The sequence below is a fragment of the Leptomonas pyrrhocoris genome, assembly GCF_001293395.1.
Source record: "Leptomonas pyrrhocoris isolate H10 chromosome Unknown, whole genome shotgun sequence".
Lineage (NCBI taxonomy): Eukaryota > Euglenozoa > Kinetoplastea > Trypanosomatida > Trypanosomatidae > Leptomonas > Leptomonas pyrrhocoris.
This window is the reverse complement of record NW_015438380.1, coordinates 322,947-346,237: the sequence shown is the minus strand read 5'-3', so window position 1 is coordinate 346,237 and position 23,291 is coordinate 322,947. Positions and strand designations below refer to the sequence as shown.

The 23,291-nt window shown below is 60.5% G+C and overlaps 6 protein-coding genes across 8 annotated transcripts; all 6 read left to right on the top strand.

The window, feature by feature from the left end:
* Positions 1-869: 869 nt before the first annotated feature.
* Positions 870-4,187, top strand: ABB37_08455 (tyrosine phospatase-like protein; the record flags this gene model as incomplete). The annotated part of the gene is made up of 1 exon (XM_015807473.1): positions 870-4,187. The coding sequence occupies exon 1, from the start codon at positions 1,182-1,184 to the stop codon at positions 4,185-4,187; it is 3,006 nt and encodes a 1,001-aa protein (XP_015654012.1). The 5' UTR covers positions 870-1,181.
* Positions 4,188-4,680: 493 nt separating this feature from the next.
* Positions 4,681-9,072, top strand: ABB37_08454 (hypothetical protein; the record flags this gene model as incomplete). Its single annotated transcript, XM_015807472.1, has 1 exon — positions 4,681-9,072. Exon 1 carries the CDS (start codon positions 4,840-4,842, stop codon positions 9,070-9,072), a length of 4,233 nt encoding a protein of 1,410 aa, XP_015654011.1. The 5' UTR covers positions 4,681-4,839.
* A 1,218-nt stretch (positions 9,073-10,290) lies between these two features.
* ABB37_08453 (putative mitochondrial Peptide deformylase 2) lies at positions 10,291-11,683 on the top strand (the record flags this gene model as incomplete). Its single annotated transcript, XM_015807471.1, has 1 exon — positions 10,291-11,683. Exon 1 carries the CDS (start codon positions 10,448-10,450, stop codon positions 11,681-11,683), a length of 1,236 nt encoding a protein of 411 aa, XP_015654010.1. The 5' UTR covers positions 10,291-10,447.
* Positions 11,684-12,453: 770 nt separating this feature from the next.
* Positions 12,454-14,657, top strand: ABB37_08452 (hypothetical protein; the record flags this gene model as incomplete). The annotated part of the gene is made up of 1 exon (XM_015807470.1): positions 12,454-14,657. The coding sequence occupies exon 1, from the start codon at positions 12,642-12,644 to the stop codon at positions 14,655-14,657; it is 2,016 nt and encodes a 671-aa protein (XP_015654009.1). The 5' UTR covers positions 12,454-12,641.
* Positions 14,658-15,724: 1,067 nt separating this feature from the next.
* On the top strand, positions 15,725-16,805 carry ABB37_08451 (hypothetical protein; the record flags this gene model as incomplete). Of its 3 annotated transcripts, none has more annotated exons than XM_015807469.1 (1): positions 15,725-16,805. In XM_015807469.1, exon 1 carries the CDS (start codon positions 15,873-15,875, stop codon positions 16,803-16,805), a length of 933 nt encoding a protein of 310 aa, XP_015654008.1. In that variant the 5' UTR covers positions 15,725-15,872. The 3 variants fall into 3 exon arrangements, with proteins under 3 accessions (XP_015654008.1, XP_015654007.1, XP_015654006.1); XM_015807468.1 differs by having other exon boundaries at positions 15,732-16,805; XM_015807467.1 differs by having other exon boundaries at positions 15,741-16,805.
* Positions 16,806-17,529: 724 nt separating this feature from the next.
* On the top strand, positions 17,530-22,635 carry ABB37_08450 (hypothetical protein; the record flags this gene model as incomplete). Its single annotated transcript, XM_015807466.1, has 1 exon — positions 17,530-22,635. Exon 1 carries the CDS (start codon positions 18,058-18,060, stop codon positions 22,633-22,635), a length of 4,578 nt encoding a protein of 1,525 aa, XP_015654005.1. The 5' UTR covers positions 17,530-18,057.
* Between the last annotated feature and the right edge of the window lie 656 nt (positions 22,636-23,291).

The following is a 23,291-nucleotide window of genomic DNA, read 5'->3' as shown; positions in this document are numbered from 1 at the left end:
GGAAACGACGATGATAGAAGAAAAAGCTCGAGCTCCGATGATGAAACGGGGTAAGGGAGACGCAACATGATCGTGCAGTGCGGAAGATGAACCGCCGGAACACGCCTTCGTTTGCTTCAGGCCTCGTTGAGGCGAGTGTGCCACAGCGCTCCCTTTCTCCTTCTTATTCATTTCGGAATAAGCCGTCTATAACTGGAGGGAGTTCGCCTTTGCTCGCGCAGTCTTCTTCAGCTTCGATCGGTCGTTGATCGATTTTAACTGGTGGTGAACAGCGACCCCGGGGAGGAGGGAGACGGAAGGGGCGGGAAGGTGCTGACAAGGGGTTCAGCCCTTTGCATTCTTCTTCGTCTCTTTTTGTTACTTGTTCTTCTTCTTTGCGGTCCTTGTTTGTATAAACCTCGCCGACGGAGAGGGGGTTCTTCTTCGATTCTTCTTGTTCCTGGTTGTCGCCGTTACGTGATTAATACTAAACCAAACGCCACTTGAGTCACTGCAGGCACGAGAAGAGGTCGAGAACGCAGCGGTGATGCTTCGCGGCTGTGAACGTGAGGAGATGGGGAGAGAGGGTCCCTCACGGTGTTGGGTCAAACGGATGCCCCACGGGAACACCCAACGACACAGATGGTCAAGACGTGTCGTTGTCTATTAGTACTCCATCCACTGCTTTGCTATCTCGCATGATCTCAGGGAAGCAATAATATATATTTATATGCTCGCGCTTCATTGGTGTTTTGTATTTCCTCCCCTCTGTTTGCTCCCATCCGTTTTCTCCTGTCTGCCCGTTCCCTCCTCTGCGGAGTCCTCACCGCGTCTCTGCGGGGAATTGCCACTGCCGTCTTCCGCACACACACACACGCACCGGCGTCAAAGAAGGAAAGGAGTAGTGGGCGTTGTTCTTCGTTTTCTATTGTTATCATTGTTTTACTCTCCTCCTGGCTTTTCTTTTGTCAACACTTCCATATATATATTTGTATGTATGTACGTGTTGTGATATCTTTCTGCGGTGAACAGCAAAACAGAGAAAGCGAGAATACGGTCCGTCCCGTGCGGCTTCCTCCACCGCCTGCTCTGTCGCATTGGTGATGCACGGTGGACTCTGTGTGTTTGCCTACTATGTACTGCAGACAAAAACCTCTCCCTCCCCAAAAATAGTATTTATAATACTATGACAACAAAGATTAATGAGCTCACCGTCGAATCACCACAAACAGCAGCAGCAGCCGGCTGCACAGCGTCTGTGCCCCTCCCTCGCCCACGATGCGGCGGCAGCCCTTTACGGCGAAATGGCCCACGCAGCGGCAGCGGCAGCAGCGGCGGCGGCTCATCCCTCTCCCAGCACCGCACTGGAGCCGCAGCGGATGTCCCACTCACCGCAGCCGCCGCAGTTGATGTCGCTGCACGGTCGTGGTCGCAACGGCGAAGGCCCGCCGAAGCACTCGCCGCCTGACCCTGCCCTTTCTCCACCGCTTGCCCCGGTCATGTCCTCCTCTTCCCTCTCGGCTGCCAGGTCAGCAGCCGCAGCACACTCCGCTGTCTCCTCCCCCGCCAACAGCCTCAACGTGGCCGGCTCGAGTGCCAATGCGAACGTCACCGCAGCCGTCAACCCCCTCTTTTACGTCCGATCCGTTTCGGCGTCATCGTGGAAAGGCGCTCGCGGAGGTGCAGGGATGATGATGTCAGCAACGACGCCGCTGCAGCTGCTGCCCGATTCGGAGGGCAGTAGCGGGCATGTCGGTCGCACCACTCCGGCAACTGCCCCCTCCGCAGCGTCGCCCCCGCCGCAGCAGCAGTCCGCCGCCGCCGCTGTCGGCAGTGGGTTCGCGATGAATCCGCCGAACCACACGAGCAGCGTGAGCAGCCCACCGTCGTCTGTCCGCGGGGGGTCGCTGCCCTCCGCGCCCGTGTACACGCAGCCCAACTCTACCTACCCATCTGCTGCACCGTGGCTGCGGTTGCACCGCTCTGGTGGGAGTGCCAGCCACTCGACCTTCACGACCCTCACCGGCGCGGCGGTGAATCACCCTACCGCCAGCAGCGTTGGCAGCAACGGCAACTCGGGGCCGGGCTTCGCCGTGAGCACCTCGACGCCTGGCGTGCCTGACACGCCACTCGCGGCCTTCGACCTCAGCCATCACTCCCACCCCGGCTACGAAGACGAAGCCGCGCTGACCTGCCAGCTGTGTCAGCGTCTCAGCTGCGTGTGTGGGCGGGGCGGGGGGACAGGCGAGGGCGGCTTTACCGGGCTCAGCCCCTACTACGTTCGAGGTGCCAGTAGTGATGGAGGTAGCGTGGCGTGGACAGCGGCGTTGAGCCTTCAGCAGCAGCAGCAGCAGTTGTACTTGCCCGCCTCGTCCGCCGCGGCGGTGGCGGCGATTGTGCCGCTGAGTCTTGTCCCACCCTTCCGCATGGCGCGTGTGGAGAGCGGGGTGTACCGCGGAGCCTACCCCGTTCTACGCAACTTCCCTTTCCTGCGGCGGCTGCGGCTGCGCACCATCGTCTCCCTCATCCCGGAGCCGCCGACCTACGACTTGAAGTGCTTCGCGGAGGCGGAGCACATTCAACTCCACCACATCCACGCCGAGCGAGCCAAGGGCGAGGTGCAGCTGCTGCCGTCGGAGCTGAGTGAGGCGTTGCAGCTCATCATGAACATCGACCTCCACCCCGTCTACGTGCACTGCCTCGACGGGCGGCACGTCACCGGGCTAGTCGTGATGGGCTTGCGGAAACTGCAGCAGTGGGACATCCACGCCGCCCACGCCGAGCACCTGCGCTTCACCGGCGAGGAGCAGGACGAGGTGTCCTTCATCGCAGACTACACCGGGCCGCTGCTCGTGCCGCCGCACATCCCGTCCTGGCTGTGGGGCGGCTCCCTCTACGATGCGGCCACCGGGCAGCCGAAGAAGCTGCAGCCGAGCACGATGCGACTGCGTCTTTCCACGACCGTCACCGGCGGCGTCGCATCCCCTTCCTGCGCACACCCCAACTCGAGCTTTCCTACCGCAGCAGGGACGCTGGCCGGCCTCGCCTCTGCGGCAGCGTCGAACAAGGCGTCGACGTCGGCCTCGTCAGACGCGTCCCGTGCGATGTACGGCGGTGGAAGCAGCAACGTGAACAGCACGGCGGGGGCATCCAACGGCGATGCACGCCCGCATGCGGCCGCGCCGTGGATGTTGTCGGTGCCCAACGGCGAGGTCGTCGCCGTGGATGGCCAGCTCTACCTGGATGTAGATCGCCTGCGTGGGGCGGCGGCGCTGTACGGCAACGCAGACGCCACGAGCTACCGCGATGTACCGATGTTGTTTTCCTTTGAGTACGCCGCGGCAAGGAGCGGCTCTTCTTCTGGAGGGGGTGGAGGGAGGGCCGGAGGGAGAGGGGGGAGCACCATCACTCACGGGACTGCGCGCCGGGGTAAGGCCGGTCCTCACTCCGCCTCCCCCACGGCACCACTGCAGCTGCCCAGCGCGAGCAGCACGGCAACGGCGGCGACCAGCACGAGTCGTCACTCCTCGCAGTCGAACAGCACCAACGGCAGCATGGCCGGTCCGCCCGCTGCGGCCGCCGCCGTCTTGGCTGCCGCTGCTGCGCGTGGAAGTACCACGAACACGCGAAGTTCGTCGCCCAGTTCGAAGTGGATGACGACGTCTCCGCTGGACGTGCTGCAGCCCCACTCGGCGCCCTACCACATGCAACCGCCCTCGCCTAGCGCGAGTGGGGCGCTGACGACCAACACCACCACCGCTGCTGCAACACCGCGGACATCGTCGCAGCAATCCTTGTCCTTGCAGCGGCTCTCGCCCACGCCGAGTAACGGCAGCAGCAGCAATAATAACGTTCATGACGCCGTCGGCAACAGCATCTTAGACAGTCAATTCAGTGCGCTGATGTGGACCTCGGGGTTGGCAACCTCGCCCACGGTGTCGTCCATGCGGACGAACGCAGCAGTGACGTCTGCTGGTGCCGCAGCTGCGGGCGGGGGTGAAACTGGAGCCGGCGGTGGTGGCGTCAGCGGCGGCGGCGGTGTCGGTGCAGGTGGTGTGTCGGGGGGAGGTGGTGGTAGTGGCGGAGTCCGCGGTGGTGCAGCAGCAGCAGCAGCAGCGTCGCACGCTCGGCTAATTGCCCGGGCGGGAGTGAACGGAGCTGGCAGCAACGCGTCTGCGCGGGCGACGAAGCGGAGCTTCTCTCGTTGAGGTGAACGGAGAAACATAGCCAAAAAGAAAGAGGCGTAATATACATATATGTGTGTAGGTGTTAAGCCGCACGATCCTTCTGTCTCTCTCGGTCTCTGTGTGTGTGTGTGTGTGTTCGTCATGAGGGAGTACATCGCCGAATGGCGGCCTTCTGTGTGCTTCAAGGAAAACAACAGCAAAAGAGGGGGCTGGAATGGCTCCACGAAGCCGCAAAGCCGGCGGGCATTTCTCGCTGCCTCCGCGTTCCGCGCTACCAGTCTGCACATATACTAGAGTCAACACACTTGCAGGCAAGGGTCCTTCTCGCCTCCGAAAATGTGCGCCTGTCTGACTTGTTGTAATGAGCGCCACTTCAGCACGGTGGGTTCCACACCACGGAGCGCTTATGTTCATCGGCCTCTTGTCTCTCTAGCACTACCTCCTCTCTGCTGTGTAGCGGACCGCGTAGCCCCTTCTCCCTTTCCCTTATTCATTTTCGAATTTTCTCGTTCTAGCTTCACCCATCGTCGACGCACCATCGACGCGCGTTGCCGTGTACACGCCTATTTATTACTATTATTTTTTGACGCCGAAACGCACCGCGTTTGGCACATATATATATTTCTATATTTGTGCTTATTGTTAATATTAGTATTTGCTTTAGAGGTAGAAAATGGAGTCCGAGAGCTTCAAGACCGCCCCCTCGCGCACGAGCGAGGAGCTCGCGTCACACCCGTCAGACCAGCACCGCAGTCACAGCCACCGCAACGGCGGCTCGCGCCGATCCTCTCAGCTCGCCCCAAACGGTGCTCCCCCGCGCGAGGTCGGAGGCGGAGGCGGAGACAAAATGAAGGGGATGCAGTTGAACCACCACAGCAGCTCCTCCCGGCACCACCACAGCCGCAGCCACAGCCACAGCCACCGTCACCGTCACCGCTCACACCACAGTGCACCGTCGCCGGCGGGCGGGCCGTCCGCCCACGAGGGCAATTCTCAAAAGGACACCGCGAGTGAAAAGGAGAACGGCCGCGGGGGAAACGGTGTGGCGGGGTCGGTGGTGATGCCAAGCACCCAGTCGCCGTGCGAGGCATCGGTAAACAGCCGGGCCAGTACCCGCAGCTCTCGCCTGCCAATGCGCCGCTCCGAGCGGGCCTCCGTCGTCGGTCCTGGGTCGACGTTTGGCGAGGCAAGCCTCCATGACCTGCGCTCTATCACCAGTGAGGTCAGCGCGCTGGACCGCCCCGCCTCGCACAAGGACATCTCGCAGCGTCCTGCCGCACTGCCTTCTCTCACGGGCTTCCCTGCGGCGAATGGGCGAAGTACGATGAGGGAAACGGATGGCAGTGGGGACGGCCAGGCAGCATCGGGGAAGCAACCTGCACCGCACAGGTCGAATCGCACCGCATCCTCCTCCAGCTCCTCGTACGCCTCGCAGGACGGAGGGAGTGACTTTCACGCGGAGGCGCCGCGCACGACGGCCACCACCACCACGAGCAACGCCGCCGCCGCCGCTGCGGTTGAAGTGCCGTACTCTGTGCAACGCGACAGCGGCAGCTCCTCTCCCTACGACAAAGCAGAAGTACCCGCCGCAGCACGAAAAGAGGAGGAGGAGGACGAGGAGTCGAGCAGCAGCCGCAACAGCAACCAACAGTCCCAGCAGCAGCAGCAGCAGCAGCAGCAGCGTCGGCGAAGCCTGCCAGTAGAGAACGGTGCTGCTCCAGCTTCCACCAACGCGTCCGCCAGCGCGCGACGCCTCGTCACGACGGCATCGTCGAACGGCCGTAGTCCGCAGCGCGGGCGACCCTCCAGCACAAGCCCCCGCCGCACCTCAACCGCCATCGTGCCGTTCCACCTGAACACGGAGCGACGCGGCAGCGTGCGCCGGACGGCGTCTCCGCAGGCGTACGTCCCGCACGACCCGCTGATGGACCTGCCCAAAGAGCAGCGGGAGCGGATTATGGCGATGCCTCACCACGCCTTTAATGCACCGGGCACCTGGCGCCTCGACATGCGCTACGAGGAGGACCGCAAGGAGTACTTCCGCCAGACCTACCTGGTCGACCCGCTGACGCGCACCCGGCCGACGACGCGGCAGTTCCGCATTCCGGAGCAGCTCGACTTATTCGGCATGTACCCGGACATCCCCATGACGAAAGACGAGGATGGCAACGACGTTGTTGAGCACCAGGCGCCCATCCCGATTAAGGGCGAGAGCTTTGTGAAGGAGCAGAAGCCGTACGCGCCACCACGGGTACCACGGAAGCAGCAGCAGCAGCGCGGACGCGGTGCCGACGAGAACCTCGTGTACGCACCACCACCACCGCGGCCATCAACGACGACGGCGGCGGCGGCGGCGGGGCGGCCCAGCCCCGGGCTCTCCGACTTCGTTTGGGGCTACGGCGAGGAGTCCTGCGGGCGTCCCGGCGGCCTCACTCCACCACGCGGCCGCATCGTCAGCGACATCACCGCCCCGTACCGACGCAACCCGGCGATGAGCACCGGTCAGATTGGACAGCAGGGCGGCGCCGGCACGCTTAATCTTTTTCACACACCGCCGTCTGAGGAGCACGAACGGCCAGGCAACAATACCAGCAAGCAGCAGCAGCAGCGGCAGCGGCAATCCGGTTTGGTGGGTACGCCTCCGCAATCGTCACTGGACGGTCAGCAGACGCGCGATGTCTCGCAGGCATCCACGTCTTTTGCGATCATGCAGCCCACACCGTTTCCGAGCACGACGAACAGCGACTACGGACGGTCACCCCGGCGAGGAACCGAGGCCGCTGCGGTGGTGGGTGTGACGCCGTCATCGCCACCGCTGCAGGCGCCATCCGATCACGTAGAGACAGATCGCCCAGCGGAAGACAGCGAAGTCGTCGCGGCTCCAGAGCAGGAAGCTGCTGCGTTGGAGAAGCCGCAGTCGCAACAGCATCCACCATCGCACAACGCGCGCAGCCCGCCCGCGGAGGCGGTGGTCCTTCGGCCCTCCGTTGGGGGTAACAGCGGGAGTCAGAGCCCCAGCGATGGCGTCGTTGCACCGCCGCGCGGCACCGACCCCGTGGCAGAGGCCAAGGCGCCAACGGCGGTCCAGCCCGATGAATTCGCCGACCGCCATTCAGGAGAAAAGAATCCCGTTGACGAGCAACCGCCCGCGCAGGCCGCGAAGGTGCCGAAGGTCACAAGCCCACCAGACGCAACTTCGTTAGCCCGCTCCAACAGGAGTACAGCAAAGTCGGAGACGAGCAGGCGGCTGCAGACGAGCGAAGGTTGCAAGCCGCAAGGGGAAAAGAAGGAAGAGGGTGCACCTGCTGCAAAGCCTGCAGTGAAGCCAGCAGCTCAGAAGGAGCGGCTGCAGAAGCAGCAGCAGCAGCCACCGCACTCCGCAGCCCCCACGGAGAAGAGCGAGCGCGCTGCGGTGAATGCGCAGTCCTCTGTGGTGCCGTCTTCCGCCGCCTCTACCGCCGGCGCTCAGGTGGACGACACGGCTGCGCTGCGGTCCACGTCTTCATCACCGGTAAGTGTTCACAAGAGCACCCCCGCCCCATCGCCGTCCTCGTCCGCAAAGGCTGCGACGGCGGCAGCTGCCCCGGTACCCCCACCGCAGCTCTCGCACGTGCCGGCTGCGAACACGGCCGTCTCGTCCGAGGTGCAGACACCGAAGAGCGCCAGGCCGGACACCGTCTTTCCTGTTCCCTCGCCTGCCCCAACGCTGCCCGCATCGGTGTCGTCGCGCGTTTCGCGCGAGCGTGACGAGCGGGTGAAGCGGCCATCAGATACTGCTGCTGCGCCAGCGACCGTCAGCAACAACAATAACAGGCTGAACAAAGACGATGAAACGACGCGAGCGCGGCCCCGGACAGAGCGGCCGTCGCGTGCGAGCGCGCCAGCGGATGTCCCACCTCCCCTGCCATCGCCACCGCCCTCGACGCCGCGCACAGCAGCTTCCACAGCCGTACCAGCATCCGCAACAACGAAGACAAGACCCTCAGCGGCAGTCAATGCGGCAACGTTACCATCAACGGCGCCGTCCTCCAACGCCTACACACGCGAGGCGAGCAGCAGCACGACGGACGGGGCCAGCGCGCACGAGGAGCATTACGACCCTTCGTCGACCGGTGAGGAGGTGGGGGCGCCGACGGCCGCCTCCGCAGCCCCGTCGCATCGCTCCGCCGCTGCTGCCAGCCCGGTCGCGTCGTCGCGGAGGTCAGAAACGAAGGCGGGGGAGAGCAGTCGTCGTTCCGAGGATCAGAAGGAGGACCCTCCAAACAGCCGCCCCACCCCGACACCCACCCTCGGCACTTCGGTGGCATCCTCTGTCCAGCGGAGCAGCGTCGGCCGGAGCAGCAGCCACCGCCACGGCCACGGCGGGCGCAGCGTGCGGAGTGAGGTGAGTGCAGCGAGTAGCTCCGCGCCAGAATCAGAGGCTTCCTCCTCGGCCTTCTCGTCGCGTCAGCACGACCGCGCCAGCGGTGCCGGTTCCCCGGCCGCTAGCTCGAAAGATCATCTGGGCAGCAGCAGCTACGCGGGTGGGCCCTGTGAGAAACCGGTCGTGTCGGGGTGCGGCACGCAGACGGACTTTGTGTTCGTGCTGGACCCGCTGCAAGGCCGTCAGTTTCTGCAACTGGAGCAGGAGCAGCAGCTTTTTCTGGAGGAGCAGCAGCTGCAGCAACAGAAACGTCCGCAGAATGTGCTGCAAATTACGGACACCCGGTTCGGCTCCTCGGGGATCTTAACGAACTACACCACGCCACCACGACAGCAGCAGCAGGAGACGTCTTCAAATGGCCTTGTCTCCCCGTCACAGCAACGGGCAGCGGGGGTGTCCACGGGGGTCTCTCCAACCTGCATGCGTCGCACGAGCTACGCAAACATGTCGACGAATGTGCGCGATTTGCTACGGTGGAGTTGAGAGGAGTCCACAAAAAAGGTCCTTTTCTTTCTCTCCTCCTTCCTCTCGTTCTTCAACCTCTCTCCCCCCCCCCCGGGAGGTGGGAACGGGTGCGGACGGCTATACATCGTTGCATTTCTCCTTGTGTGGTTATCTTCCTTCACATCAGCATCGTTCCTTTATTGACGTGTTATTTTTTTTATTATTATTATACATATGTGTGCATATGTGTAGCTGTTCTGCCAAGGTTCTCTTCATAGTTCACGTATGCGATATATATATATATATATATATAGCTAGATATCTTTCTCTTTTTATCATGATTGAAGTCTGTGTTGCAATTGGTTGGTGATGATCGTGTCTAGTGAAGTGAAACCCCGATATGGATGACGCTTTCATTTACAGATATATACGCATCGGTACTGTCTCCCCACACACACACGCCCATCGTTGCTTTCTCCACTGCTGTTCTTGTCCTTCTTCTTCTCTGTTGACGTGTTTTTTTCTTGGTGGTTTGTGTGTCGCTGCTCTTTTCGGGGGTGAAATCGGCGCGTTGGCGCCTCGCATTATTATTATTATATTTTGTTCCGCTGTTCGCTCTTCGCTCGCTCGCTCGCTTGTGTTGTCTTGGCTTTATTAATATTTTTATTTGTGAGTGGGGGCGAGCGGTGACGACCTTCTTCCTTTTCACGCAACGCTGTAGAGCTCTTCGGAGAATTCTTCGAATCAGTAGTTTTATTCCCCCTGTCGCCGGTGTAGCTTCGTTCTTCAACTCTGGGCATATGTGTTTCTGTTTGCTCCTCTTCCTCTTCACACGGATTCGACGCCGCTCTTTTACACCGCGGCTGCGTGTGCGTCTTCACTGCCAAGCAGCGAGTACTCAACACTGATTCATGCAAAAAGCGAGAAAGAGTACATACTCTTTAATATACCTGCCTACTCGACAGCAGGCAGAACACGCACACAGCGTAATGAGGAGCTGCGTCGCCACTGCAGGGAGGAGGGGCAATAAAAGGGCCGTCCTCTACCGTTCATGTGGTTGGGGGTTTTCTGTGTCGACAGTGCCTACCTAATCTGCATATATATATATGTATGTATTTCTTTGAAGGAAAGAGGTTTGCGTTTGTGCCGCCACCCACTTGACCCCTTCATCTTCACCTTCGTCCTTCGCGGCTCTCCCTGCCTCGACGCCCTCTTGCAACTCTGGTAATGACTTTTCATGATCTATTACTCGTGTCAGCCTCCTCACCACTCAAAACAAAGCAGAGGAGAGCCTTCTTCGCCCCCTCGCACCACCACCTTTTTATTTGTAGCAGCAGGTTTAGCCTCGCATTGCGCGTGTTCGTCGCCTTCGCGTGAAGCGCCAGTCTTTCTACACGCCCACCTAAGCACTTCCATGCGCCACCGCTGTGCTGGGGCGGCCGCGAAGGCTGCAGCCGCCGTTGCTGCGACGGCCCTTCGCCCCGCAAAACCAACCGGCATCTCCACCTGCCTTTGTAGCGCATCAAAGTGCGGCCGCCACCGCGCCTCCCCTCTCCTCTCCTCCTACTCCTCCGCATCGTCTACCCTCGCCCTCTCCGCGTCGCCACCGCTGCTCCTTCAGCACAGATGCTCCACCGCAGCAGCAGCCATTGCTTGTACCGGTGTGCAGCACCGTCCGTGCAGCAGCAGCAGCAGCAGCAGCGCCACCTTCGCAGACGGTAGCCGCCCCTACGTGTCAGGGCAAACTGTGCAGGAGAAGTACCCAATTGTGCAGCTGCCGGCGCGCTCGCTGTGGTGCCGGCAGTACCCCCTTGACCCACGCCGCGTGCAGCAGGGCGAGTACGCTGACCTCATCGCGCAGGTCAAAGCAGCACGACACTACTACCAATACCCGTCGCTGAGTGCCCCGCAGAGCGGCTGGAATGTGCAGATGTTTACCCTCTTCGACGACACCGTCTTTATTAATCCGGTGAACCTGGATGCGGAGGAGTGGACGGCCGATGCAGCGCGGAGGGGAGTGCCGTGGGTGGAGTACGAAGAGGAGAAGATGCGCGAGCTGCGCGCCGCTGGCATGACAGGCTTCGCCTGGGAGCCGTGTGCGAGCAGCGGCTTTATGCTGCACTACATTGAGCGTCCGCTGACGGTGCGGATTCGCGCACTAGACGAGCATGGGAAGGAGTTTACGGTGAAGCTCGCTCGCATGCGGGGTCGCATGGCCCTGCACGAGATGGACCACCTGAACGGCGTCCTCTTCACCCGTCGTGTGGTGGACACGGACCACGTTGTCCCCATGGAGGGCTTTGTGACGATGAGCGACTGGAGTGATGACTACCCGTCGCTGGAGGCCCGCAGCACATTCCTGTACTCCATCTTCACCCCGCCCTATCACTTTGACACCGAGGCGGTAGACGATGGCAACCTGCTCGATCGCAAGTTCGAGGACGGCGTCTACCCGGGCTGTGAACAGGACCGGCAGCAGCGCATTGAGTCCGTGGCGGTCGAGGAGCTGCAGCGGCAGCAGTGGCGATCGGAGAAGAAGAAGCAGAAGGAGGCGAAGCAGCTGTTGAGCTCAACTGCGGAATTCGCCGCCGCTGCAGCAGCAGAAGGTGCAGACGGGGATGAGGACGCAGGCAGCGCGAAACAGCAATAAAGGAAGAAAATATGAAAGAGAGAGAGAGAGAGATGGAATGGGTATTCTCAGGTGACTTTTTTTTAGTACTGCGTCAACTTCAGTATCTTGTCCTGAGTGTGTGTGTGTCTGTGGGAGGGAGTGCTTTCGATTGTTCGTTGCCTTGAACTATATATACATACTTTGCTACTAAGAACTCCATGCGTGTTGATCGCAATCGTTGTCGGTGTTCTTGTGTGTTGTTTTGAAATGCGGTTGGCGGGTGTGCTTCGCTGCGAATCTTTTGCCACGTATAAATCGCGTGGGTTTACCGCGCACGCGCTTCGTTATTCTCTCTCCACAGAATCTCTCTTTTACACCTTGACGTGAACTACACCAAACTAGAAACAGCAGCGCGGAAGAAAAATGCGTGTTCCATGAGCAGCAAACGACTCGCACGAGTGCCCCCCAAGTAAGTTGAATCTGATGTGTAGCGGCGAATCGGTTCTCATTCTTTCTTTTCCCTCTCAAGTGTCGACGGTGAATGGGCGAGCCGTGTTCGTCGAATGTTGTAGCGTGCGTTTTTGGTTTTGGTTGTTTTCTATTACTGGGTGATAGCACCTTACATTTGAAAAAAGAGAGAAGAAATGATGTCCCCTCTCTCTCTCTCTCTTTCTCTCTCTCCGCCATTTTCTCCTGTGTGCTTTGCTTTCTTCTGCTGCTTGTTCCTCTTTGGGTTCCTCTTACTTACCGGCGACGCGCGCACCGTCCACTCCGAACGGCCCTTTTTTTTCCTTTTCATGCATTCTTCAGCAAGAACGTGTGCCATATCTTCTTTTATTGTTCTTCGGCCCGCATCCGTGTTGTTCTCTTCATCGTCTCGTATTTTTCTGAGATCTTGCTCCACTCCTTGGTCAGCAGAGCACACACACACACACACGCATCTGCGCCCCTACTTCAGCACCGCATCAACAACGACAATAGATAGAAGGGCGACGCAATGCCGCATAAAAAGCAGGCATGGGCAAAGCGGGTCAAGAAGGAGCGCTTCAAGAAGAAGTATCTCACCCGCATGCAGGCGACCCGTCTTCTGCAAATGGAGTCCATCCAGTTCCGTCGCCTGTGCATCCTCAAAGGCATCTACCCACGTGCGCTGGCCCGCAGTAAGCAGAAGCAGAGCGGTAACGAAAAGCAGTACTACCTCGCCCGCGAGATCAAGTGGTTGGTGCGCGACCAAATCGCGGAGAAGATGATGGCCTTCCGCGCGTGGGAGAAGAAAATAAAGCGAGCGGAGGCGATGGGGCTGGTGGACGACCTGAAGGCGCTGCACACCTCCCGTGTGAAGCCGCACCACAGCCTCGTGGCGACCATCAAAGAGCGCTACCCGTACTTCATCGACGCCGTTCGCGACATCGACGATGCCATGTCCATGCTCCACCTCTACGCTTTTCTTAGTCCTGAAATCAAGTCCGATAGCACCATCGAGGTGCACCACTCGCTGACGTCCGGCATGCACGAGCGGGCGCAGGCGATGTGCGAGCGCTGGTCCCGCTACGTAGCACGCGCACACACGCTGACAAAGGCCTTCATCTCCATCAAGGGCTACTACTACGAGGCGATCGTGAAGGGGGAGCGGGTGCGCTGGCTGTGCCCTCACGAGTACGCCCACCGCTTCCCCCCGGGCATCCAGCAGTACGTGATGCTGAGCTTCCTAGAGTTCTACCTGGAGATGATGAAGTTTGTGCTCGTGAAGCTGGAGGCCGATCTCGCTCGGGACGAGGTGGACCGCAATGCGGCGGAGGACGAAGAGGGGGTGGCGCGCGCCAACGCGGAGGACTTCGCGAGCGCGGCGGCGCTGACGGTGCTTGACGTGGGCGCGAACCCGGCCGAGGCGCAGACGGTGCGGGCGACAGCGACGAAGCAAACGTTGATGGAGGCAGAGCTGCAGAAGGCGCGCAGCCTCTTCCGCGGCCTGACCTTCTACCTCTCGCGCGAGGTCCCGGCGAAGCACATCAGCTTCGTGATCAACGCCTGCGGGGGCCGCGTGGCGACCGACTACGTCCCGTCAAACATCACCCACGTCATCGTCGACCGCCCTGCCCTGGCGCCGGGCATGGCGAAGCACGACACACTCGAGTACGTGCAGCCGCAGTACGTCTTCGACTGCCTCAACGCGCGCCTGGTGCTGCCCGTCGCCGGCTACCGCATCGGCGAGGAGCTCCCCCCGCACGTCTCGCCCTTCTCCGTCTCCATCACGAACGCCGCGGAGGACAACGCGGCGGTGGAGCAGGTGAAGAAGGACCACCCGAGGATTGTCGGCTACGTCCCGCAGCGCGTGCACGAGATACGCAAGCTGATCAACCCGGCCTACTCCCCGGTGGACCCGGAGGGCAAGGTGGCGGCGCTGGAGGAGGAGTACAGCGACGACGAGGCGCACGTGGCGGTGCCGGTGATGGACGCCGCTGACGACGTCGCGCTTTCTGACGACGAGCTCGCCGACGCCCGGAAGCAGCCGGCGTGGGAGGCGGAGGAAGTCACCGAGGAGGTGCAGCGGCCGAAGCTGTCGGCGCTGAAGGTGAAGAAGCAGCGTGAGATGAACTTGATGAACGCGCCGACGAACGAGGTAGTAGCACGTCGTCGCCAGGCGCTGCGCAAGTCGCACGAGTCGGCCCGGCAGAACGAGACCGCCGAGGTCCGGCTGCGTCGCAAGATGGGCGAGGTGAAGAAGCAGGAGGCTGCGACGCGGAAGATGCAGCTGCAGGTCGCCCGCAAGAAGGCCGCACGCTTCTACAAGATGGTCAGCGGCGTCGTGCACGGCGCGGAGAGGAAGGCCGCAGCGCTCGGGACGAAGGCGAAGCACATTACGGAGGGCAAACTGCAGAAGTCAAAGGACGGCACGGGGTTGGTCAACACGCGCGTCGAAGCGAAACGGATGCGAGCGCAGGCGAAGGGCAAGCCGCTGAAGGAGAAGAAGAGCGACAACCCCTACAAACGGCTGCCGAAGTGGGTGCGTTGAGTTGGCTTGTGTGTGTATGTGTGTGTGCGCGCGCGCTGCGTGCATCGGACCGTTTCGACAGGCGCTCTCCTCCTCCTCCTTGTTTGTTTGTTAGCACGTACTTCGCAACCGTTTAAAGTGAGGGGCTGGATTGAGGAAGATGGGACGAACTCGATGGTGGCATGAAGGAAAGAAAGAAGAAAGGAAAACAAAAAAATGGGCAAGGTGCGTTGCGCTCTCTAGAATGTGAGAAACAACCGATCGTGCCCCGCCGCTTTCCTCGCCCTCTTTGTTGCTCTATCACTCTCTCTCTCTGCGCGCTGGGCGTAGTTTGTGACCGTGTGTTACGCCCTCCGCCCCCACCCCCTTCTTGAGCGGAGGGGTGTTGTCTTCTTTGGGGTCCGCGGCGATTTGTTTGCTGCTTCTGTCTGTGGATCGTGGCCTCGGCTGTTTGACGCCTCCGTCGAATGTGTTTCTTTCATAACTATTATTATTTGTTTTTAATATATTTAATGTTAACTCTCGTGTTAAGGGCCGTTCCACCGTAGTGCCTTTTGCACTGCAGAAGGTGAAGTAAGTTTTCGTTAATCACGGTTGTTTGTTTCTGTTTGGTTCCCCCCGTTAAGTATTTTATCCCCAAAAATACCATTAAAGCCTTAAAAGCAAACAGCAGGAAAAAAATGGAGAAGAAGAACGTCGTTGCACCGCTTCGCTGAGTGTCGCGAAGACGTGCAGCAGCGACAACACGGAAGTTATCGAAAATAATAATTGGTTGTGCATCGAAAGGGCGTATGTCTGTTTGTGTTCTGCCTTTCAACAGTCAAGCATCCCGGTCTTTTTCTCTGCCGTTTTATTCGCATGTTTTTATTCTTTTGAGAAAGCTCTCTCGATGTTTGCCGTTGCATGCGCGTATGAACTCAGCAGAAGATTGTGACACGAACGGTGCTGTTGATGGTCATTGCTTCGTTATTTGCGCGGCTTTTACGCCTCGTGTTTTTTGTTGTTTTTCTTCTTCTGTCACCTCCGCCTCTCCTCCTCCTCCTCCTCCTCCTTTTTGCTTGGTTCTTGTGTCCGCATGTGCGGACGCAGTGTCTAGTAAGAAAAGTTGCTCGTGTGCTGACTCTTTCCTTTTTCTTTTCCTTTTCCTTTTCTTAGCGGCGTTGTCGTTGTTGTCGCTTCTACCCAACCAACAAACAAGTAAACGAGCACACGAAGACCAGCCACTCTGCCCCCGTCATGGATCCTCATCTGAGTAAGGCGCAGAAGCCCTACGTGCCCATCGACACCTGCAGCCCTGGTGGGACGTGGGTCGAGGAGCGGCGGTACAACCGCGTGCGTCCCACCGCGGCGGAGTACGCAGCCACCCTGGCCACCTCCTCTTCCTCCGCTGCAACCGTAGTGAATGAGGGCGCCAGCAAGAGCATCGACGGAGGCGCAGCGCCTCCACCGCCGCCGCAGCGCCCACGACGCGTCTTGTGCGGTAACTGGCAGGAGGAGGACGCACTGGAGCGCGATTTGCTTGCCATTCAAGTTGCCCAGCAGCAGCAGCAGCAACAAACGGCGGACAGCACGCAGAGCGCCGTGCCGAGTCACATGCAGACTCTCTTGCAATCCGGCTGGAGCCCGTCCGTCACGACGGAGGTGATTACGCAGCAGAAGAATGGCCACTACACCGGAGGACACACCAGCACGCCCTACCTCACGTGCGATCCGCAGCACCCGAACCTGCGTGACCTCGACTCTACCTACCACGTCGACTACAACGCCACGAACGGCGACGTCAGCACGCAGCAACGGCCTGCGTTGGGGGTGCGCAGTCAGCGGCTGATGGAGCAGGCCCTCGCGGCGGCGCGGGAGATGAAAGCCGCCAACGACGCGGCCCGTCAGCGGCAGCTGGTGGAGTCGGAGATGAACGTGTCCAACGCCAGTCGGGCCTTTGGACCCAACATCTCCGAGTACCGCGCGACGATGTGCGATGCGCAGGAGGTACTGCCGGTGGTGGAGGAGCTGGCGACCGACTACCAGGATGATGAGCCGATCACCGTGTACACTGGCAACCCGCACACAGGCAAGACGATGACGGTGCACGGCAAGACGCCGGTAGACCCGATGAGCTCGTCGCGCTTCGGTAAGCACACCCACTTCACCGAGAACAAGTACGCGTACTAAAGCTCAACGAAACGAGTAAGAATGCAAGCAACTGTGTTTTTCTCAAGCCTGCTGTGGCTGTTCGCTGTTGTTGCTCGTTGAGAGTCCAGCTGTCGTGCCACAACGTTCGTCGTGGACGCTTGCGTGGATGTGCTGCTTCGTGGTTCAGGGCGGTGCTTTGCTCTCCTTTTGCTGATCTTCGTGCAGCCAAAGCTGTGTGTGGGTGTGTGCTTCGAAGCTCCTCTCTCTTTCTTTCGAAGAGCCGATATGTATAGTGCATGTTGATGTATAGACTCGTTGGGTATCATTCGGTTGCTGTGTAAGAACAATCTTTTCTTTCTTTTTTTCACTATACACGTTCACTGAAGAGTTGTGCCAAGCATTATTCTTTCGTTCAAGAAGCATCAGCACAGCTCTTCATGTTTGATACGTGACCGCCCTCTTCTGATCTGACCTGCTTGCTTGTTCGTTCGCGTAGAACACCCAACACCATAGAGATTTTCCTTCTCTTTCTTCTGCCCTGCAATGGCTGTGGGAGCTGAGGAACCGATGTGTTGGCTTCGTGCTTCCTCCTCTTCTTTCTTCATACTTTCTACTCTCACGAACAGCCTTTTCTTTCTCCTCTCCTTCTCCGCCTCTCTCCCTCCTCTCACTTACTCACATTCTTCTCTTTGGTATATTGTGTGACTGTCTGACGCCGTCATTCATTCTGTTGATGATGATGACGATGTCTGTGAGGCACGCAGGTCGGCTTTGTACGTACTAATACCATAAAGGGAATAACTAGACACCATTATATGATTATCCCGCATCATCCGTCACGGTACCTTATTATTATTATTGTTTACTATTCTTTTGTCGTTCCTATGTCTTGCGTGGGGGCCCCCGCACACCGTTCTGACCTGACCCGCTGTTTCTTCTTACTCCTTTTGGCATTTAACAGCACTTAAAAAAAAAACAAACTTGTTAGCGGTGCCTGCACGTGTGAATCCCTCCCCCTCCCTATTCGTGTGTGTGTGTGTGTGTGTGTGTGGACAGCTGTCAAGCTTTTACTCCCGTGTGCTTTGTTCTAGATTAATTTGGCTTTCGTATTCTCACGCTCTCTGTCTCTCTCGCACTGGCTTTTATTCTATTGGAGAAGAAATATATATACTATCCCTGCTGCCGGACTATTGTTGCCTCCTTTTTTTGTTTTAGCTACTGCTGTTGTGCATTGCCCTCGTGCTCCTCCCTCTCCATCCCCTAACCGGACGTACTTATATATATATATAGAATGGGCAGCGACGTCTCTGTGGTGCTGCAGGCGGACGCCCCGGTGCCGGATGTGGTGATACGCACGCAACGAGCGGCACCCAGCACGGTGCCCTCACCGAACGCGCGCGCAGTCGTGCAGCACTGTCCTGCGATTCGTGTGGTGGAGGCGGGCGCGGCGCGGAAAATTGCCGGTGACTCGTCCGCTGCCTCCATGATGTCGACAGCAGACCTCTCACCGTTAGATCAACCCATCCTCCTGATCCGCAACTGTGCGGAGCTCGACGCCTTCACCAAGTCCCGCACCTACGCACCTGTGCTGCGTTCCATCTACGCGTATTTAGATCAACACGAGCCACAAGCAGCAGCAGCAGCCTTGAACGGGAAGCGCGGCGCGGGTATGAGCAGCCTCGACGGTGCCGTGCGGCGCCCGGTGTGCCCGATTGGCCTCATCCTTGACCCCTCTCTCGCCATCGGTGGCCGGCTGAGCTCGAACGAGGCTCGTGCGGCGTGTGCGCAGTGCCTGAAGCTGTTCCTCGTCCACCTCGTCGCCGCGCTGGAGTTTGTGCGCAAGCCGGACGACGCGGCGCCCACGAAGTGGCCCTCCTCGCCGGAGGTGCAGGCGTTGCGCGAGGCCTCCGCCGGCGCCACACCCGGTGCCCTCCCACCGCGGCTTTCCATATTGTATTTGGACCTGCGCCGCTGCGCGCTCGACGACGAGGCGGCGAGGTGGTTTGCGACGACGGTGATATTGCGCGCCGTGCGTCGCGCACGCCCGTTTATGCTGGTCTCCGCGCGCGGCGGAGTGGTGGGCGTGACAGCCGCGATGAGTGGCAGCAACGGAAGCGGCAACACCTTTTTGAATTACTACTCCCCGGATGTGAAGGCGGACATGGTGTGGGCGTCGCTGCAGCACCTTCTCTTGACGGATAACGACCGTCTGACGCAGGAGGGGGCGAAGGCCGTGCTGGCGGAGTTGCTCGCAGAGGACGCAACGCGGAAGGTGCTGCTGCGGCAGCAGGGCATGGACACGACGGCGCAACGCGCACGCGAAGTAACGCAGGCGCTCGCAGGTGGCCGGCTGTCACCGCGTCCCGACTCCCAGCTGCTACCGCAACTCTATTTGGTCGACATTCTCCGTGAGCCGCTCAGCAGCGCCAACATCGAAAAGGATGCTGTCGCCACGCAGGATGAGGTGGAGGAGAAACCAGCAACGCCGGGTCGTGCGGGAGGTCTTGCGCCGTCGCACTTGACGGGCACCACATCGGAGGCAATAATCGGAGGGGAAAGAGAAGAGGGCGTTCCGGACGCCGCCTCATCCGTTCCCCCTTCCCCGCACAACGAACCGCCGCAGCCCACGGCGCGTTCAGCGAGTCCAAAGTCAGCACCATCGCCTAAAAGCTCGCAAACACCGGCACCAGCAGCAGCAGCTAAGCCAACCCCCTCTACGGAGGCGAGTCGTAGCCAGCAGGAGCTGAACCAAAACACGGCGCACGCGCCATCAGCGCCGCTGGAGCGACGACCACCGCAGCAACAAGCAGCGGCAACGCACAAGGAGACACCGGCGCCACGGCAGGAGCTACAGAACGCACTGGCACAGCTCCCAACGCAGCAGCAGCTGCGCCGACGCCCACCACCACCACAGCACAGGCAACCACCGAGAAGAAATGTGCCACCATTGCAGAGAACTTACCTGAAGGCTGCCACGCTCTCCGCGAACGGGGAAGAACCGGAGGAAGCACACGAACACAAAGCGGTGCCCTCCCTGACACTCGCAGCACCGTGGGAATCTAACCCGGTCCCCTCACGCAGCCCCGGCCGGCACACGCCATCACCTCCGCGCAACTCCACGTATTGGGCGGAGGCGATGGCGGACAGCCCCGCCGCCCTGCCGCAGCTGCAGCGCTCCACCACCACACCGCCGGCCACGCCTCCGCGAGCGGCGCAGATGGAACATCGGCCGTCGAGTGCGACGTCGCCGGTGAGGCGGGAGCTGGAGCCGACACGCACGCCGGCGGAAGTGCAGGGTTCGCTGCAGCCGCCCCCGTCGTCGCCGTCACCGGCAGCGGCTGCATTCCCCGCGGCGCCGGTGCAAAAAGCGGAGGGCTTAACGAAGCCGACTGCAGCTCGCGGTGTCCGCAAACCTACGCCGCAGCGATCACCGCGGCAGCCACCCAAATCGGCGAATCGGCCGCCTTTTGATGTCGCACCATCCACCGCCGCCCTCGTCGACACCGCTCCTGTTTTGTCGGCGCAGCGTCGCCGCCGTAGCAGCTGCGACGTACCGTCGGAGCAGGAAAAGTACAGTAATGGGGCAGCAGGTCACAGTGGCCAGGTGAAACCACCAGCAGCAGCAGCAGCGGAAGCGGCAGGGAAGCCGTCCTCGCATGCCCTTGTCGCCGCTGGCAAAGGTGCTGATCAAGAAAATGTTTCTCCTCTACCTCAGCAGCGGCAGCACCAGCAGCAGCAGCGAGTAGAGCCCCCGAGATCAAAGCGTAGCCTCTCTGCTTCGAAGAAGAAAGCACCGCCACCGCAAGCGACAGCGGGGGCATCAACACCCGCTCCGCAACACAATGAGGGCGAGGAGGAACAGAAGCAACCACCGCTGGACCCTTCGGTCAATCCCACATGCGCCGCCTCCACCCCTCCTACGCTGTCGCACAGCGGCTGCAAAGGCCAGCTACGGGCTCCTGCGTCGCGGCAACAACAGCCGCCTCTTCCGTCCCCTCGTAATCCCTCTCCTTCCAACAAGCGACGCCTTCAGCAGGCAATTGCCCACGCCGCGGAGCTGGACGACGTGCCGGACGTGGTCGTGAACGGTCACAGCGCACGCCGGCCAGGGGCGCAGTCACCGCGACCCGGCGTGCGCTGCCGAACCCCGTCTCTGCCCGCCTCTGCCAGGAAGCCCAGCGGAGCTGGAGAAGACGGAGACAAAGCAGCCGCAGCAGAGGAAGAGGAAATCACCGCCTCCCTCCCGGTACCGCCGAGACACCGCTCCTTCCGCTCCCCCGTCCGGCTCGACCACACGGAGCTGGAGGCGGCGCAGTCAGCGAGGGAGTGGGTGCGGTCGAGGGATCCGTCCATGGCCGACCGCGCGCCGTCCTCGCGCGTTTCACGCAATGGAGCCTCCGCGCGCCCGTTGGTCGTGTCGCCGTGTCGGCTGCGACCGCCTCCGCCGGACCGCGATGCCGATGAAGTACAAGAAGAACTCGGCGGAGAAGAGAAGGTGGTGGAACTGCCGGTGGACTTCAACGGTCGCACGACATACAATGGAGCGCCACGACGTGAGCACGATTGCTCGACGGAGCACCGCAATGCCACGGCGTCCTCGCGCAGTGCCCGCGCCCAACGCCCCGTTGATGTCCCGCCGCTGGACCTGCCCAGGCCGCCGGTGGTGGCCGCACGACGTCGAGGACCTCCACCGCAGCAACACCAACAACGCAGAGGCGAAGAAGGGACCTCCTCAGCTCCTGCCACACACGGTCGACCGCGGACACCGCGGGGTAGCTCCAAATACGGCGCTGCCTGCGCCCATGCAGATTTGCTACGCGGCCGCGACAGCGTTTCGGCGGCGAAGGCGGCGTACGAGGCGGCCACGCTGGCCGAAGCCCGCGCCAAAGTCCAGGCGGAGCGACGCGCGAAACGGAAGCAGCAGCAGCAGCAGCAGCAACGGCAGCGGCACCTGCTGCGCCAAGAGAACGCCGCGGCAGACCGCAGCGCGTCGCTGCAGGTGGAGGGAGAAGTGAATTCGGTACACGAGGAAGGCCGCCCGTCTCGGCCCGCTCGCCGGGGCAGCTCGCCGTCGCCAGCGCCCAACAGGCCGAGTGGAGCGCGCGCCCCCTCCCCCCTCCACGCACCGCCACCGCCGGCCCAGCGGCACGCCCCACGCAGCGCACAGCGCCGCCTCTCCACCGCCGCGCCGCCGCACATCGAACCGCGCCTCACGACGACGAGTCAGCTGCGCCGCGTGACGAGTCAGCGCTACCGCCGCGCGTCTGAGGTGGAGGCGGGGATTCATGGCTTCTACGCGCTGAACGCCACACCGCGCCTCGACTTTCGGGGAGAAACCGCGGTGGCCTCCATGGCGCAACGACAGCCCACGCGCGACGAGCTCGCAGCGGTGCAGATGGAGAAGGAGATGGAGAAGGGCCGCCGCTCTTCGTTCTGCGACTCGCGCCGCGCCAGTGCAGCGGCGGGGGTGAACGGGTACGAGGAGCAGGAGCCGCACGCGAACAGCCACGACGTGAGCAATCCTCTCCTGAAGGCGCAGCCACGTACGCCAAGTAGGACGACTTCATTGAAGACAGCCCAGGCATCCCCACAGCAGCCGAAGCCCCAGCCGTCACAAGGGACACCCGCGTACCAGGCCAACGGACGGGGTGCCCAGGTAAACGGAGATGCCGTGGACAGTGAAAGCGGTAACGACGAGGAGACGAGCACGGCGCCGTCTCTGTCGCCCTGGGGCACCGCAGACTATCAAGGCTCCGCGCCTCGTCAGGAGGAGGAAAAGAGGGAGGACGGTGTCACAGTTGAGGTAAGTGCGTACGGCGTGGAGCTGGTGAACAAAGCTCTGCGCACCCCACATCGAACGCTCTACTAGCAGCAGCAGCAGCAGCAGCAGCAGCAGCAGCAGATATTCATCATTATCATGATGCAGAGGACGGTGAGTGTGCGTGTCTTCTCATTTATTCTATATATATATATATATATATATTTATTTATTTATTTATTCATTTACTGTAATTGAGCTCCTTTACACCATCCTTCTCTTTTAATATATGTATTTGTTTTATCCCCTCCTTATTTCTCGTTTGCTAAATGGCCATATTTCTGATGCCTGTGCATCTCAGAGATACCGCGGCCGCAGTTTGTGTTGTTGCTGATTCTGTTCTGGCCAGCACGCTAGCACCTCCATTGCAACGACAAGCCCATCTCTTTCTTTCCTTCTCTGGTTAATCATATTTTTTATTTTCTTCTTTCTGGAAAGTTTGGAGACGTGTGGGAGTGGAGGTGAACGGGTGGGTGGATGTGCACCTCTCGCTGTGGTTGCGTTCCCTCAGTAGAGATGGGGGGTTTTTTTGGTAGCTGTTGCTGCTACGCTTGTTTTGGGTGTTGGTTTGTTTGTTTCGCCGCTAGATTTGTGTTGTAGCTGTTGTTCGTCGCTTGCTGCCCGTTTCACTCACCTCAATGACCTCGGTTATGTCACCCCTCTCCCAAAAGCGGCGATTCCATCGATGACGCTGAACGCATAGATAC